The 17738-nt window shown below is 43.9% G+C and overlaps 1 protein-coding gene across 1 annotated transcript in view; it reads left to right on the forward strand.

The window, feature by feature from the left end:
- The first annotated feature begins 627 nt into the window (after window positions 1-627).
- Window positions 628-17738, forward strand: part of LOC109433986 (uncharacterized) — a 33602-nt gene continuing 16491 nt past the window's right edge. The window contains 4 exon segments of the mRNA XM_074316005.1: window positions 628-1125; window positions 3929-4055; window positions 4576-4698; window positions 5348-6961. Of these exon segments, the coding sequence (XP_074172106.1) occupies window positions 1093-1125; window positions 3929-4055; window positions 4576-4698; window positions 5348-6961 (1897 nt within the window). The 5' untranslated portion in view covers window positions 628-1092.

The raw sequence follows: 17738 nt of genomic DNA on the forward strand, positions 1-17738 counted from the left end.
GTGTTTTAAATAATAAAATAGCCACATGGTAAAAGGTGTGCTTTCATGTAAAAAAAATGATCATCATTACCTATGCAGCTACTTGCTGAATTCGAGAGTCATTGTATATTTGTGTTTTGACAAACACCCCTAATTACCCTGTAGAGAAGTGTCTCTGACTTTTCCTCCCACAGCAGCCTTTGTGACTTGTGATGGTAATAGTAACAACAGCTCTAAATATCAAGTAGTAACCATGCCTAAGACTCTGTTATCTACCATGAGATACATAGCATTATTTTTCCCATTTTATTTACTGGGTTTAATGAGAGTCCCTTTTCTCAATCTGCAGTCCCCTGGAGCCCTTGTTGACACACAGAAAGTTGAGCCCCACCACCAGAATTTCAGAATCTCTTTTGGGTTGTTGCCCAAGAACTTGCATTTTAAATAAATTCCCAGATGATGCTGAAGTTACTGGTTTGAGAAGCTTCGAGGGTGGGCAGGACTTGGCCCCAGGCTGTCACAGAAGTCTGGGGGCAGCCCCTTTAAGAGGAAAAACTCTCGCTGCAGCTCGGCCAATGTCACCGAGAACTAACGAGGTCCGCTCTTTCCGGGCGCTTCCTCCCCGCCGCCCCCCACCGCCTGGCCGGATGCAGGACGCAAAGCACACAATCCAGGAGGCTGTGCCTGTGCGTCACCGGCTGGCGCTAGGCCAATGACAGCCCAAGAGAGTGGCGTTTCTTCGGGCCGGGGAGGTGGGGGCCGGAACTTCCTGCGTTTCAGCCCCGCAAGTTATTTCCCTGGCGGGTCTGTGCGCCCTGGCTGTGGGCGCTTCCCAGGCGTCTTTTCTGGACCGAGTGGGGAAGGACAGCGAGGCCAGGACCCTCCTCCACGCCTTCGAATGAGCGGTGACAGCCGTGACGAGGAGTCCACCAGGGCCCAGACCGGCCGCGCGCTCTCCGCGGGGCGAGAAGGGGAGCCCCTAGCCCCGTGAGCCTTTTACACCGGGAGACGGAGGCTAGCAGTGTGACCCCAGTCCAGATCACACCTAGCCCAGGGCAAGGCAAAGCGGGAGATAGGCTGAGCCCGCGACACCAGCCTCGGTCACCCACCTCGATGGCGGCGGCGACTCTGAGCGACCCGGCGCAGGTGAGTATACCGGCTTCAGGCCCTCGGCTGCTCAGACTCCCACCCGCAGGCGCCCCGCGCAGGGATAGAAAAGGTGGGCGTGGTCTACGGCTTTCCACCTTTCCCGTCGCTCTGCTTTTGAGTCTGGGGGCCTGGCGGGGAGTCACTCCCAACCTCGGGTATTGAATCCAGACCAAGGATTACATAGAGCGGTTCCCATTTCTGAAATTTAGTGGGATGAGGTAGGAAAGGGTTTCCTAGGTACAGGGACCAGCCTGTGCAAATGCCTGGCAGTGAGACTCATTTGGGAGTGTCCAGAGAGCAGGTGAGCCCAAGTCAGCTATGGAATTGTGGGCTGAGGAGCTGGGCCTCTATTCTGAGGGTGTTGGGAGCCACAGAAGGTTCAGAGCAGAGGAGAAAGGTGATCTGACTCAGGTCTTATCCCTATGGATGCAGAGTGGAAAACTGCATCCATCGTGAGGCTACTGCACTTGTCCAGGTGAGTAGGGCAGGTGGCTGCAGGTAGAAGTGATTCGATTCTGGGTCTTTTAAGTAAGGCTTACCAGATTTTTTGATGTGGAGGGAAAGAGAAGGGATGACTCCATGGCTTTTAGTTTTAGCAGATGGAAGGATAGATGAACCATCAACTGAGATGGGGAAGTTGGTTGTACAAGGAATTTTCAGTGGCAAACAGAAGTTAGGTTTTAGCCATGTTGAGCTCTGATGTTCCAGAGACCCCTGAGTGAAGATGAAGAGTGGGTAGCTAGACACACAGTTACGGTGTTCTGGGGGGCTGTAATGAGAGACTGAATACCCAAAGGGACAATGGCCACACCATCTATAAAAATAGAACTTTGACCCACAACCTACAGTAACCTGCCCAGGAAACCAACCTCTTTATCTACAATAAACAGCCCGGGAAGCCAGCCTGCTGTAAGTCAGACCTGCAGGAAGTCAGATTACTATCTGTAGTGACAATCCAGGAAGATAAACAATAACCTCTGTAACAACTGGCCCCAAGTGGCCAGGGCTTGATTAATAACTGACAGCCTCTCTAATTTTTGTTTGTCTTTCCAACTTAGAACCTACCAGAGAAAGTCAAACATGCACCCTGACCAATCACATAGGATACCCTGCTTCTAGTTAGCTGCCTACAGCTCCCCCATGTCAACGGGGCCCACTTGAAGCCCTATTTTTGTCCACTCTAAAGTTTCCCCACTCCTCTCAGCCAAAACATACACACCAATGGCCTTTGCTGTAGCAAGCTCGGAATAAATAGCCTTTGCTTTTCTCATTTGGTTGGTCTTCATTTATTTCCACAGAAACATCCAAAATGTGGCATCTGATGTGTAGCTCTGTGTCCAACTTAGGAGGGTGACACTTCAGGTCATGATGGCAGTGACATTAGGAGGAAAGAGGAGGGTGAAGCCTGAGAACTGAGAATGGGGTACCTTGCTTGGGAACCATGATTGGCTTGTTTAGCAGCATATAGACAGATGAGGGAGAGTAGTGGTGGCTGTGGTGGTGGGGGGGCTGTGTAGGGAAAAGGGGGTCTGGCAGGTGGCCACATTTTCCTGGGGGTGTAGTGATGAGAAAAGTGCTGAGGCTTAGTCATAATGGAAATATTACAGTTGGGAGAGCCACTAGACCCAGGGTGGGTAGGAATAGGAGGACCAGAGGAGCTGGCTTTGGAATGAGTGTGACTGATGAAGGCACAGAATGTGGAACAGAGAAGAGGAAGAGGGCCACTGGGATCTGACAGCTGTGTGTTGTTCTGGGGGGTTAGATTGAAGCCAGGAACAGGGCCAGGTGGGCAGGCCTCCAAATCAATGGTGGGTGTTGCCCTTGGCAATGGGAGCTATCACAGGTCTAGGGCAGGATGGGATCATAGTTGTATTGTCCAAGAACTCTCTGGATGCTTTGTGCAGAGTGACAAGTGGGAGTTCATGGAGGTGGCTGTGATGTGGGCCGGGATGTGGAGACGTTGTAGTGACAATGGGGATGCAGTGGTGAGATACAGAGTTTGAGGAAGTTGCAGTTCAAAAAGTGACACGCAGGGAGCAGCCGGATGGCTCAGGTGGTTGGAGCGTGAGCTCTGAACAACAGGGTTGCTGGTTGGATTCCCACATGGGCCAGTGAGCTGCGCCCTCCACAACTGGATTGAAAACAACTAGCTGCCTTCAATCTGTATCCGGAGGGGCAGCCAGATGGCTCAGTTGGTTGGAGCGTGAGCTCTCAACAACAAGGTCGTTGGTTCAATTCCCACAAGGGATGGTGGGCTGTGCCCCCAGCAACTAAAGATTGAAAATGGCGACTGGACTTGGAGCTGAGCTGCGCCCTCCACAACTAGAGGACAACGACTTGGAGCTGACGACGGGCCCTGGAGAAACACACTGTTCCCCAATTTAAAAAACAAAACAAAAAGTGACATGCATTAGGGAGTCAGTGTGAGCTGTTGGCCCCAGGGCCGTGGTACTGGAGATTAAGGGAGAAGACTGAGCCCACGTTTGTACCTGGGAGGTACAATCACATTAGTGACACTAAGGGAGGGGGCCCACAGGAGAGGGAATTGGAACCTGCACTTCAGGCCCAGAGCTTAGCTGGTGTCTCTAGAGCTTAGCTGGTGTCTCTCTGCCACCTGCCTGTTAGTGCTGTGGGCTGACCCAGCAGTGATGTGAGGCCTGAGAAAAGAGCACACACCAATGGAACCAGGGTCTGGGATCTCCTCTGAGATGGGGAGCTGGAGAGGCAGGGTAGCAGGGGACAGATAGGGAGTCCTCAGGAGAGAAGCTGATCATGAAATGAATTGTCCCCATCATGGCAGGACTGTGTGACCTTTGAGGACGTGACCATTTACTTCTCCCAGGAGGAGTGGGGACTCCTTGATGAGGCCCAGAGACTCCTGTACTGTGACGTGATGCTGGAGAACTTTGCACTGATAGCCTCACTGGGTAAGGCCTTTGCCCCCACCCTGGTGTCCTGAGCTCGGCTCTTCCTATCCCCTTTTCCCAAGAGGCAGCACTTTCCTTCCCTCAGCTGGACCATGGGTGCTGCTCCCTTCCTCACTTGCCTGGTATACTCGTGTGTGCTATGGGTTCCAGGGCTGAGCTTTGTGAAGGGTCCCATCCTATTTCTGAGCAGCCCTGATACCTGCTGCCCTGAAGCCTCGTTGGGAAGCAGCCAGGAATGCGGAGTTTTACAGTCAGCCCAGGATCCTGACTTGGCCACTTCCTGCCTGGTTGATCGCCCAGTTCTGTCCTAATCCTTTCCTCTAGCTAACATTTCCTAAGGCCTGATTACCAGGAACTCTGGGCACTGACTTTGTTACTACTTGCTGTGACCACTGGATGTTCCTGCCAGACCTTCCTTGTATGTTCTTTTTGTATTATTTTATTTTCTTTCCTGTGGTCTCTGGTGGAGTAGTTCACTTGGGCAAGTGTTAGCCACTTACCTGGCCTGTCTTTTCCTTAGGACTTACATCTTTCAGGTCCCACGTAGTTGCCCAGCTGGAGATGGGGGCAGAGCCCTGGGTGCCTGACAGAGTGGACATGACTTCAGCCATGGCAAGAGGGGCATATAGAGGGCCTGGCTCTGGTAAGTGGGAGATGGGGGAGCATGTGACATCAGTACTGCCTTACATCATACTTGCAACTTTTCTCATGTTCATCATTGTTTTGGTGCCAAAGCCGATGGCCGTATCTCTCTTCTACCTTTCCTTTCCTATTCTTGACACAGTGCCTACTTGTCATTTCTAGTCTGACTTGGGGCCTCTGGCTGTGCCCCACCTTTCTGGTCTCTGTGTCTCACTCTTTCCACAGCTCCCTCTGTGGCACTCTCCAACATGGGTCTACAATTAATATGTCATGAGATATGCACATTCCCTTTAATAGTCCTTGAACACCAGCTACCCAGTTGCAATCAGATTTTCCTGAGCCTAGACATACCATTGTGCACAGGGCTCGTGTGTTACCAGCAGCCAGAGCCTTGCTGAAAAGCCTTTATAACAAAGTCTGCTTGTCTGCCTGATACTGTACCCCATTCTTGTGCCCTTGGTCCTAGTAAGGCTCCCCTGTTTTATGACCTTGCTAGGCACAGTACTGCAAAGCAGACTGTCCACCCTGTCCTCAGGCCTCTCATCTGGCCAATAGTTCCATGGACTCATGGGTTCGACATACATTTGTGATGGGGCTGTTTTCTTCTATCAGAGTTAACATGAACTTCACCAGCATTTCTCTACTTTCAGATGTTTGCCGTGGAGCAGAGGGTGAGGGGTCACCTTCTGAGCATAGTGATTCTGTAGGAGTGTCACAGCACAGGAATCCAAAGGCAGCTCTATCCACCCAGAAGGACTACTCTTGTGACATGTGTGACCTACACTTGAAAGACACTTTGCACCTGGCTGAACACCAGGCAACATATCCCAGTCAGAAACCATACGTGTATGAGGCAAGTGGGAGACAGTTCGAGTTCAATGCAGACCTTCACCAGCAAACAATACAGCAGAAGTCTATCAGAAGGGAGGAGGGTAGGGCCTCGCTTGGGAAGAGCTGCAGAGGTGACACATCTGAGAAACCTTTCACATTCAGGGAGGGTGGGAAGGACTTTGTGGCCAGATCTGGCTTTCTGCAGCATCAGGTCGTCCATAATGTGGAGGAGCCAAAGCAGGGCACCGAAGGTGTGGGGAATTTTCACACCATGCAAAGCCATAACACCTACAGTGAACCTGGGGACGCTTTCAGTGACAAACCCACACTTGCTCAGCACCAGAGAACCCACACTGGAGAAAGGCCTTATGAGTGCAGCAAATGTGGGATATTCTTTAGCCACACTGCTGGCCTCTTTCAACACCAGAGAGATCACAATAGAGGAAAGCCTTATGAGTGCTGCGAATGTGGGAAATTCTTTAGCCAACACGCCAGTCTCATTAAACATCAGAGGGTTCACACTGGTGAAAGCCCTCACGTGTGCAATGAATGTGGGAAATTCTTTAGCCGAAGCTCCAACCTCATTCAACATAAGAGGGTTCACACTGGAGAAAAGCCTTATAAGTGCAGTGAATGTGGGAAATTTTTTAGCCAGCGTTCCAACCTCATTCATCATAAGAGGGTTCATACTGGTAAAAGTGCTCATGAGTGCAGTGAATGTGGGAAATCTTTCAACTGCAACTCCAGCCTAATTAAACATTGGAGAGTTCACACTGGAGAAAGACCTTATAAATGCAATGAATGTGGGAAATTCTTTAGCCACATTGCCAGTCTCATCCAACATCAGATAGTTCACACTGGTGAACGGCCTTATGGGTGCAGTGAATGTGGGAAAGCCTTCAGCCGAAGCTCCGACCTCATGAAACATCAGAGAGTCCACACTGGTGAACGACCTTATCAGTGCCCTGAATGTGGGAAATCGTTTAGCCAAAGCTCCAGCCTCAATAGTCATCGGAGACTTCACACTGGTGAACGGCCTTATCAGTGCCCTGAATGTGGGAAATTCTTTAACCAAAGCTCTAGTCTCAATAACCATCGGAGACTTCACACCGGTGAGCGGCCTTATGAATGCCTCGAATGTGGGAAAACCTTCAGACAAAGGTCTAATCTGAGGCAGCATCAGAAAGTTCACAAACCAGATAGGCCATATAAGTGCAGTGAATGTGGAAAAGCCTTCAGCCAAAGGCCTACCCTCATTCGACATCAGAAAATTCACACTAGAGAAAGGAGTGCAGAGAATGTGCTCCCTCCTTCAATGAAAGAACACACACTAGAGATAAGCTCTGAGAGTAGTCTTTATGAGGGAGCCATCGGCCAGAAGTTGAACCTCGTTCATCCAAATAGCCACCCTGGGAAAATTCCCTATGAATGCTAGATATGTTGGAAGTTTTCTACAGCTAAGTTGCATTTTCTGACCATGGAGTTTACCAGAGTTTTGTCACTGCTAGTGTTTGTGAAGCCATCTCATCTCTACCCACTGGCACGTCTCCAGACTGTGTGTCAACCACTCCCTGTGCTCAGGGGTGGAAAACCTTTGTTTTCTCTAAGAGGGAATTGTGAAAAGCCTGTGGCCATCAGAGTGCTTCATTCGCTTCTGTTGTGACTGGTTTAGCTGTGCACACGATGCATCTTTGGCTATGAAGACCTGAGCTGGGTTCTGCTGGCAGCTGGCTGAGGTTTCCCTTTTTCAAGGACAATGTTGATCTCATATCATGCTCATGATGAATTTATCCAGCCACCACATTACCCATCCCAGCAACTACCTACCACTTTACAGTGCTCTGGTTTGGGTGATAATAAGGGTCTTATTGATAAAGCCACCTTTAATCTTCTGTGTTCTTATCACTGTGTGAAATGTGTTGAGAACAGAATTAAGGTCTACTGAATTAACGGGGTCTCCAAATTTATTGCATCAGAGGGAACAGCAGGATGGCAGAGAACAGCTCAGTCCAGATTTGGCCTCATTTGCATTGCTACTCAAGGCCTCCTAGGAAAAATTTTAGAGCTTTGGGGGGCTAATGTTGGGGTCTGAATGGCATGAATTTTTGTGGGTCAGCGATTACCTGGAGAAAGGGGCATTTGTGACAAACTCCAGTGCTTCTGAGAGCAGCATGAATTAGGCCCCTTGTTTCCAGGGGATGCCTAATATGGACACTATTGAATGGACACTATTTACCTGACACCTGCTCTGGAGCCATGTACCTTGAAGTCTAACATCTGGTATACAGGTGTCTCTAACTGTAAGACTTACTGGGCCCATGTGGGACCATAATTTGTACAGAAACACTGGGGGATGATAACAGGGAGTAGGTGAGACTGCAGCAAACTAGAAGGAATGTACCTATTCCAAAAACACATCCACAGTGTAGCCGGTTAGCTCAGTTGGTTAGAGCATGGTGCTGATAACACTAAGGTTGCCAGTTCTATCTCCTCATGGGCCACTGTGAGCTGTGCCCTCCTTAAAAAAAAAAAGAAATTAAAAAAAATGCATCCACAGTGTTCTTTTGAATCTGACTATGCAGGATTCAGGCATTGGAGAAAATCTCAAAATATCCAGAACTCTGTCCTATGAGTAAGGTCACTAGCAGAGCAAATAATCTAAAGGTTTTGTGGATTACTGCAGGTTCACTGCACTGTTCATCTCAAGGCCATTGCTGCATTGGCAGAAAAATGGGGACTGAGTGGAGGGAGATCCTGTACTCCAGGGATGTAGCCATTTTTGCTGCCAAGGCAAGGAGATATAGTAGAGTCAGTAGAGGGTTGCCAAATCATCCAGTTTTCTAAAATGAATGGATATCAGATTTTTATGTGCAACAATTTCTTGTACTGCTTTGTTGAGATAAAATTGTCAGGCAATAATTGACTGTACATAATATTTGAGGTGCACTAATTGATAAGCTTTTAAATATGTATATACTCAGGGAACCAACACTATCCTCATGATAATGAACTTATCTAGCACCCACAAAGCTACCTCGTGCTCCTTTATTAGTCCTCTTTGCCTTCCCCCGGAAACCATTCGCCACATCCTAAGGAATTTATATTGATTTACCTTTTTTTTCCCCCACTATAGATTTGTCTTCCCTAGAATTTTATGCAATTGGAATCAAAGTATTTATACTCTATTTTTGGTTTACTTTCTCTCATATAGAGTAAGTATCTTCAGAATTACCCAGGCTGTATGAATAGTTCATTCTTTTTACTGCTGAGTAGTACTCTATTGTATGAATCCCCCACTATTTGCTTATGCTTTAGTTTTTAAATTAAAATTCTGGTAAACACATAACCATGAAGATGGTTAAAATTTAACCATCTTTAAGTGCACAGTTTAGTTGTATTAAGTACATTCATATTGTGCAACCATCACTGCCATTCATCTCCAGATCTCTTTTCATCTTGTAAAATGATAACTCCTAATTCCCCTCTCCCCAAGCCCCTAGAAACCACAATCCTATATTCTGTCTCTGTGAATTTAACTGCTCTAGGTACCTCATATTATGTAGTATTTGTATTTTTGTGTCTGGCTTATTTCACTCAACATAATGTCCTCCAGGTTCATCCATGTTGAAGTGTGGGTCAGAATGCCTTCCTTTTTAAGGCTAAATAATATGTCATTGTATGTATGTGCCATATTTTGTTTATTCATTTATCTGTCAATGGATACTTGGTTTACTTCCACCTTTTGGCTGTTGTCAGTAATGCTATGAACATGAATGTACAAATATCTCTTTGAGGCTCTGCTTTCTATTTTGGGGGGTATATACTTGGAAGTGGAGTTACTGGATCATATGGTAATTATATTTTTAATTTTTTGAGGATCCTCCATACTGTTTTCTACAGTGGCTGTACCATTTTACATTTCCACCAACAGTATCAAAGGGCTTTAGTTTTTTCACATCTTCACTTGTTTTTCTGTTTTTTGGGGGGTGGGGTTATGTGAGGGGAGGGGTTGGGTGATATTGTCTATCCTAATGAGTGTGAAGTGGTATCTCATTGTGATTTTGATTTGCATTTCCCTAATGATTCATGATAATGACCATTTTTTCATGTACTTATTGGTCATTTGTATGTCTTCTGTAGAGAAATGTCTATTCAAGCCCTTTCTCCATTTTTTTTCTCTTTTTTTAATTTTTATTTATTTTTTTAATTAAATTTATTGGGGTGACAATCCTTTCTCCATTTTTAAATTGGGTTTTTTGTTGTTGTTGTTGAGTTTTAGGAGTTCTCTATACATGCTGTATATTAATTCCTTATCAGATGTGTGATTTGCAGATATTTTCTCCCATTCTGTAGGTTGCCTTTCTGCTCTGTTGATAGCGTCTGTTGATGCACAATAGTTTTTAATTGTCATGAGATCCAGTTTGTCAATTTTTTCTTTTGTTGCCTGTGCCTTTGGTGTCATATCCAAGAAATCATTGCCAAGTTCAGTATTATGAAGATTTTGCCATTTTCTTCTAAGAGTTTTATAGTTTTAGGTCTTACGTCTAGGTCTTTGATCTATTTGGAGTTAATTTCTTGTGTATGGTTTAGGTAAGGGTCCAACTACATCAAAGTAAAAAAGTTTTGCACAGAGAAAGAAACTTCAACAAAACAAAAAGATAACCTACCGAATGGGAGAAGATATTCACAAATGACACATCCAATAAGGGATTAATATCCAAATATGTAAGAAATGCATACAACTTAACACCAAAAAAAAACAAACTTCATTCTTTTGCATGTGGGTATCCAGTTTTCCCAATGATTAATCTTAGCACCCTTGTCAAAAATAATTTGTCTTTATAGCAAGGGTTTATTTCTGGGCTCTCTATTCTATCCCATTGGTCTTTATGTCAGTACCTCACTGTTTTCATTAATGTAGCTTTATAGTAAGTTCTGAATTTGAGAAGTGCAAGTCATCCAACATTGATCTTTTTCAAGATTGTTTTAGCTATTCGAGGTCCCTTGATATACCATATGAATTTTAGAATATATTTTTTTTTCTTCAAAAAAAAGTCATTGGGATTTTGATAAGAGACTGCATGAAATCTGTAGATTCTTTGGTCATATCAACATCTTAACAGTATTCAGTCATCCAACTCATGAACATGGATGTATTTCCATTTATTCATGTCTTCTTTATTTCATTTATTTTAGAACTGTTTTATAGTTTTTATAGTACAAGTATTCACCTCCTTGGTTGTTAATTCCTAAGTATTTTATTCTTATTGATGCTACTGTAAAAGGAATTGTTTTCATAATTTTCTACTCAGATTCTTTGTTGTTAGTGTATAGAAATGCAACTGATTTTTCTGTGTTGGTTTTGTATCCTACTTTGAATTCATTTATTCTAACAGTAATTTCATGGATTCTTGAGGGTTTTCTACATATGAGATTATATCATCTGTGAACAAAGATAGTTTTACTTTTTCCTTTCTAGTTTGGATGTCTTTTATTTCTCTTTCTTGCCTAATTCATCTGGGTAGAGCTTAAAGTACTATGTTGAATAGAAGTGGTGAGAGGGCAAGCTTTACTCCTGATTGAAAAGCTTTCAGTCTTTAACCATTGAGTATGATGTTAGTTGTGGGTTTTTCTTGTATGGCTTTTATTATGTTGAAGTAGTTTCTTTCTGTTCCTAGTTTATTGAGTGTTTTTGTTGTGAAATGGAATTGAATTTTGTCAAATACTTTTTCTGCATCAGCTGAGATGATAATTTGTTTTTCCCCTTTATTCTTTTCATGTGGTATATTATATTACATTGATTTTCGTGTTCAACTATCCTTGCATTCTAGGATAAATCCCATTTGAACATGTTGTTTAATTCTCACCAGCACTTGTTATTGGTTGATTTATTGATGATAGCCATTCTGATAGGTGTGAGGTGATATCTCATTGTGGTTTTAATTTGCATTTCCCTGATAGTTAGTGGTATTGAGCATCTTTTCATGTATCTTATGGCATCTGTATGTCCTCTTTGGAGAAATATCTATGCAGGTCCAATGTCCATTTTTTAATTGTGTTGTTTGCCATTCTAACAGGCGTGTAGTAGAATCTCATTGTGGCTTTACCTTGCATTTCTCATGATTATGAGCATTTTTTATGTGTTTATTTGTTACCCATCTTTGGTGAAATGTCCATTCATATCTTTTACCTATTGTTAAAATAAATGTTGGTTGACGTTTCTATTTTCATTAACAAGAATACAGTGACACAGCAAAGAAATTTGTTGGAACTTCAGTCATTCATCAATTACAACAATAGTTTCCTTAATGGGATAATACTTTTTGAATACTGAAGGAATACTTCCTCAAAATTTTGTGCTGTTTCCAGTGGAAAAGTATAGGCACAATACACTTTTAAGTTTAATCTGAATTGTTAACATACTCTTTACTTTCTTAAATCTTCATAGCCAATGAAACAACAAATCAAGCTCTAAGTTGTAGTGTTTACCACACAGCCAATTTCAAGTTACACAATGATGTCTCTAAATTTGAAGCTGCAAAAAGATGTGCAGTAGCACATCACTGTATTCTATTTCCACCATACAGATACAATAGCTGTAAATAACCTGTGAAGGATAGATAATAGTAGAATGTAGTCAAATAATTAGGGAATGATGAGTTTTGAGTATCTATTAACTTAAAAATAAACAGCCTAATTGAAATCTGAACTACATATATTTAAAAATGCAACTTGATACATGTTTATACTTATAAAATTAAGGATTTTCTTATGCCCTTTATAATTTCTCTCTCCCTACCTGCTCATGTTCAGGAAACCACTAATCTGCTTTTTGTCACTATACATTTGTTTACATTTTTTTGAAAATTACATTAATCTGGGAGCAGCTTAGGGAGGTAGTTATGGTTCAAGATCCCCCATGAAATTGTGGTCAAGCTGTCTACTGGGGCTGTAGTCTCTGACAACTTGCCTGAAGCTGGACGATTCAATTTCAAGCTCTTTCCCATAACTGTTAACAGGAGCTTCTATTCCTTGCCACGTGAGTCTCTCTCTACAGAGATGCTCATCACAAAAATTCTCTGAAACCAAGTGATCCAAGAGCAAGAGAGTGCACCCAAGAAGGAAACCACAGTGGCTTTTATAACCTAAAATTGGAGGTGATATGCCCTCACTTTTGCCGTATTACACGGTTCATACAGATGAACTCTGGTAAAATGTGAGAGGGATAGACAAGGGTGAGAATACTGGGAAGTAGGGATTTGGGGGGTGCTATCTTAGAGCCCCCACTACTAGTATGTTTTACCATTTTTTGTCTTTTACTGGTGAGCTATATATTAATTTTCAAATATCAAACCTTGCATTTCTGGTATAAACTAATTTTTCTTGATATGTTATACTTTTTGCGTATTATTGGTTTAGTTTGCTAAAATTTTGTTGAGGTTCTACATGTATGTTAATGAAGGATATTGGTCTGTGGTTTTCTTGTAATGCCTTTGTCTGGTTTTGGTATCAGTATAATGTTAGCATCACGAATGAGTTGGGAAGCATTTCCTACGTTTCAATTTTTTGGAATAGTTTATAATTGGTATGGTTTATTTCCTGAATGTTTGGGAGAATTCGCCACTGAAGCATTTTAGCCTGTTGTTTGCTTTGTGCAAAGGTCTCTACTTCCACATTTAATTAATAGATATAGGGCGGCCCCATCCCACGACCCAGGCTCAGCACCTGTGCCCTATTTGGTCAGTGGGGGGCAGGTGGCAGGAGGGGAGGCATGCGTGGTGGAAGGGGACACAGAGCAGACTCGGATGTGAAAAAGGGCTGCCTTGCTTGTACCACTGCCACCTTGGTTGGGGACCCATGAGGCCTCTGTGCCCTGCTCTCAGAATAATGGGATTTGGCATGCGAGGTGGTTTGGCCGTGTTCATGGTGGGGGCACTACTGGTGCTAGTGCTGTTGAAGGCCATGGTTGACAGTGAAAACTCGGTGGGATCTTCAAGCAGAAATCCTTCCACACGTCTCAAAATCCCCACTACTAACTACTAAACCCACAGGGAATACTCCACATGGTGCCTTTCAGCCATACAAGTGAATCTTCTAAAAGCACTGTGAAACCATCTATAACTCCAGTTTCCTCAGTGACAGTCACCACCTCGAAACCCACAGCAAAACCATCAACAACTCCAGTTTCCTCAGTCTCAAAAAATGTGTCAGTCACCACCTTGAAACCCATAGCAACATCTAAAATGACAACACCAGAGGTCTCAACAAATATGACTTCCATCACCTTAAAAGTCTACACCCAAAATAACAAGTGTGTTTTCACAAAACACAGCCCAGATGTCAACATCCACAATGAACACAACCCACAAATTCGAAAGAAAGGATCAAAATTTGGTATTGGAAACTTTGTTGGTGGTTTTGCATTAACACTGGGAATTTTATCTGTCATTACATTGGATGCAAAATGTACTGTTCAAGAAGGGGCACTTGGTGTAGAACCATTGATAAATGGATGTTATCATTTAAGGAAATCCAAGGAACAATGGAAAGAAGATTGATGTAACCCTATCAATTAGTTTAAGACAATATTCTTTTTTTGAAAATCATATAAACAGGCCTTGAGAACTGAGAATTAGCTCCCCAAAGTGCACTGAGTTCTGCTATTTCCTCTGCTAGACCCTAAATCTCTTGGTAAACGCCCACATTTTTACATTCTGGCACATTAAAGAGCAGAAACATCAGTATAAAATAAAAATGTATGCGTATTGTTCTTTGGGATATTCCAGACAGATGGAGAGGGTGAGGAAATATAGTCATTGTCTCTACTATTTATGTTGTATTCGGGCCTGCGGGTCTGGACTGATGGCTCCATGGCTTTTGTCCTACACAGGCCCAGACCTTCCCATAAGCGAGAGCCACATGAGCCGTCCTGATCCTGATGAGTTTCTTTGTCTCATTTTACTCTCTTCTATTTTGTCTTTTTGCATAGCCCTGATTGTGAACCCAAACTACAGGCTGAAAGACCCCTGCACTTGTGTCTTCAGATTGTGACATTCGGCCCCATTGTGCTCACTAGCAATGACATTCACAGCTCTCGGTTCTACTCTGCCTGCTGAGCAAGGAGAGCATTTTCTCCAAGTACAGCATCTTATCTATACATTCCCATCAGCACATTCAATAATTTATTGAATAACCTCTTTTTTTTATATTTATAAGCCTCATACACCATGCCAGTTTTTCTGCCAGGAATTTGAGATTCAACACTGAAAGAAAAAGATAATAACCCTGACCTAATAGCACGTATAGTAGATGCAAAAACAAACATTGTGTAACTATTCAAAGATGATATTTTAATGTACAATGTTATGACTAGAGACATTCAGGGAATTTCATGATAATGTAATACTGAGATTTTTCAGGATTTGTGAGTTTGGAAGGAGAAACCAGCTGCGAATTTCACTTTAAGCTGACACCCAAAATATTTACTTGTATTTCCTAAGCATAGTGGATGAAGGATATTTCAAGCGGGGAAAAAATGTCCTGAGAATACCCTGAATTGGGAAGACTCATGTGGACTTAATGTCTATAAATATAAAACTTGTAACTAATTGTATAAATAACATTTTAATCCAATATATTTAGGTAATGTGGATGTTATGAATGATAATCATGCAGAAATAAATTTCTTGCCTTTTATAAACCCAGTAGAACCACTATATCTCATGTTAAAACTGTTTTTGCTTTTGTTTTGTTTTCAGGGCAAGTTTATTGCATAATTGATTGAGAACCAGGAATTTTTTTTTATTATTATTGGGGAATGGGAACAAGACTTTATTGGGGAACAATGTGCACTTTCAGGACTTTTCTCCAAGTCAAGTTGTCCTTTCAATCTTAGCTGTGGAGGGTGCTGTTCAGCTTCAAGTTGTTGCTCTTTCAGTCTTAGTTGTGGAGGGCGCAGCTCAGCTCCAGGTCCAGTTGCCATTGCTAGTTGCAGGGGGCACAGCCCACCATCCCTTGCGGGAGTCGAACCGGCAACCTTGTGGTTGAGAGGACGCGCTCCAACCAACTGAGCCATCCGGGAGCTCAGCGGCAACTCAGCTCAAGGTGCCGTGTTCAATTTTAGTTGCAGGGGGCGCTGCCTTGCGGGACTCGAGGAATTGAACTGGCAACCTTATGGTTGAGAGCCCACTGGCCCATGTGGGAATTGAACCGGCAGCCTTTGGAGTTAGGAGCACGGAGCTCTAACCGCCTGAGCCACCGGGCCGGCCCCAGGGATTTTTTTAAGGGTTTTAGTTTGATGTGTTAAAATTCTTCATGGGCTAATGGTTCTTAATGCTTATAAGCACTCAGTGGCTTACCTAAACAGTCCCTTGATGGAGGCTCCATATCCTGAAAGTGTAGAATCTTGTGTCTACAACAAAATTATAAGCTTTAAAATGTTTCCTAGTCTACTCTGAGGTAGATACCGTACCGTCCCCAGCCACAGAAAGAAAACAGGCTCCGAATGACTAATTAACCTGTCCAAATATAGCACTCCCAAATGGCAGAGCCAGCATATGACCCAGGTCCAGCAGACACTAGTGCCACCTTAAGCGCCCACTGATAGCATTGGTGGTGGTGCCTCTGAAAGAATTTGGAGACACAGACCAGCACTATTAAGTCATCCCCATCAGAAACAATTGACCAACTTCCCGACACACAAACCAGAATTCAGGCCAGATTCATTTCTGTACACTGTCCCCTGAACGATCTGGATGGTGGTGGAAATGTTTTCAGTGCCAACCCCAGAGAGAAGAGACTCATGCAGCATCACACAGCAAGTCAGGGACAGAGCCAGGGCTGCAGCCCAAGTTTCCTGATCGCTAGTCCAACATTCTTTCCATTGTGCCAAGTGCTTTCTCTGCTAAATGACATCAGCTCCACTTATCAATTGCATGACCATGTTCTGGAGAATACTAGATGCTTTAAAGAAAGTAACAGTACAAGAATCTATACATGTGATAAAATTTCATTAAACTACACACCAAGAAAAAGTGGCAAAATCCAAAAGAGGTTTACTCTTGAGTTAATATATTGTACTCATGACAGTGGTATATGGAGCTTCCATAAAATTGTCAGCTGATTTCTCAACAGAAACTTCGCAAGCCAGAGGGATTGGTAGGAAATATTCCAACTGATGAAAAGCAAGAATCTACAACCAAGGCTACTCTACCCAGCAAGGCTATCATTTAAAATCTAAGGACAGATAAAGAGCTTCCCAGATAAGAAAAAGCTAAAGAAGTTCATTACCACCAAACCAGTATTACAAGGAATGTTAGAGGGACTTTTTTTTTTCTCTGCCACTTAATTTTAGTACAATATAAAATTACAAAATACTCAATACACTAAGGCAAGAGAGACCTACTGTTAGCGCCCAGGGTGCTTACTTCAGGCTTTGGGCTTTCTTTCCTGACATCTCCATTTCGTACATGGTCTGTAGCCGGCACTTCACAAGCTCAGTGGGGCAGAGCACCAGTGCAGCAAACTCAGAGGCAAAGGAACCAGCAGCTGCATTCTGCAGATCACTCAGCTTTGCATGCTGGTCCAATCCCACCACTTTCTGTACCACCTGTTGGCAGAAGCCGTAGCACATGAAGAGGACAGGGTTCTCGGTGATGTTGGCGATGAGCACTGGGCTGGTCCCCTTATAAAATCCCCGGAAGCCCACCTGGGAGTACGTCTTCAGGCAGCAGTCGGTGAGGCCCCTGTACAGGTCGGGGAATGTCTGCATCTTCACTTTCATCCTGTCGAACGGCTGCCCAGTCAGAACACATGCTGTGCCCCCTGCGGCCCTTGCCGTGAGGTCAATGGCAGCTTGGATGGCATGATTGGACTTCATGCTCGCCCACTCTTCTGCAGAGGGACTTCTTTAAGATGAAAAAAAAAAGATTAAAAATATGAATAATAGGGCTGGCCTTGTGACTCAGGCGGTTGGAGCTCCATGCTCCTAACTCCGAAGGCTGCCGATTCGATTCCTACATGGGCCAGTGGGCTCTCAACCACAAGGTTGCCCGTTGGACTCCCACAAGGGATGGTGGGCTGCGCCCCCTGCAATTAGCAACAGCAACTGGACCTGGAGCTGAGCTGCGCCCTCCATAACTAAGATTGAAAGGACAACAACTTGACTTGGAAAAAAATCCTGGAAGTACAACTGTTCCCCAATAAAGTCCT

Source organism: Rhinolophus sinicus, linkage group LG11 (assembly GCF_036562045.2).
Source record: "Rhinolophus sinicus isolate RSC01 linkage group LG11, ASM3656204v1, whole genome shotgun sequence".
NCBI lineage: Eukaryota > Metazoa > Chordata > Mammalia > Chiroptera > Rhinolophidae > Rhinolophus > Rhinolophus sinicus.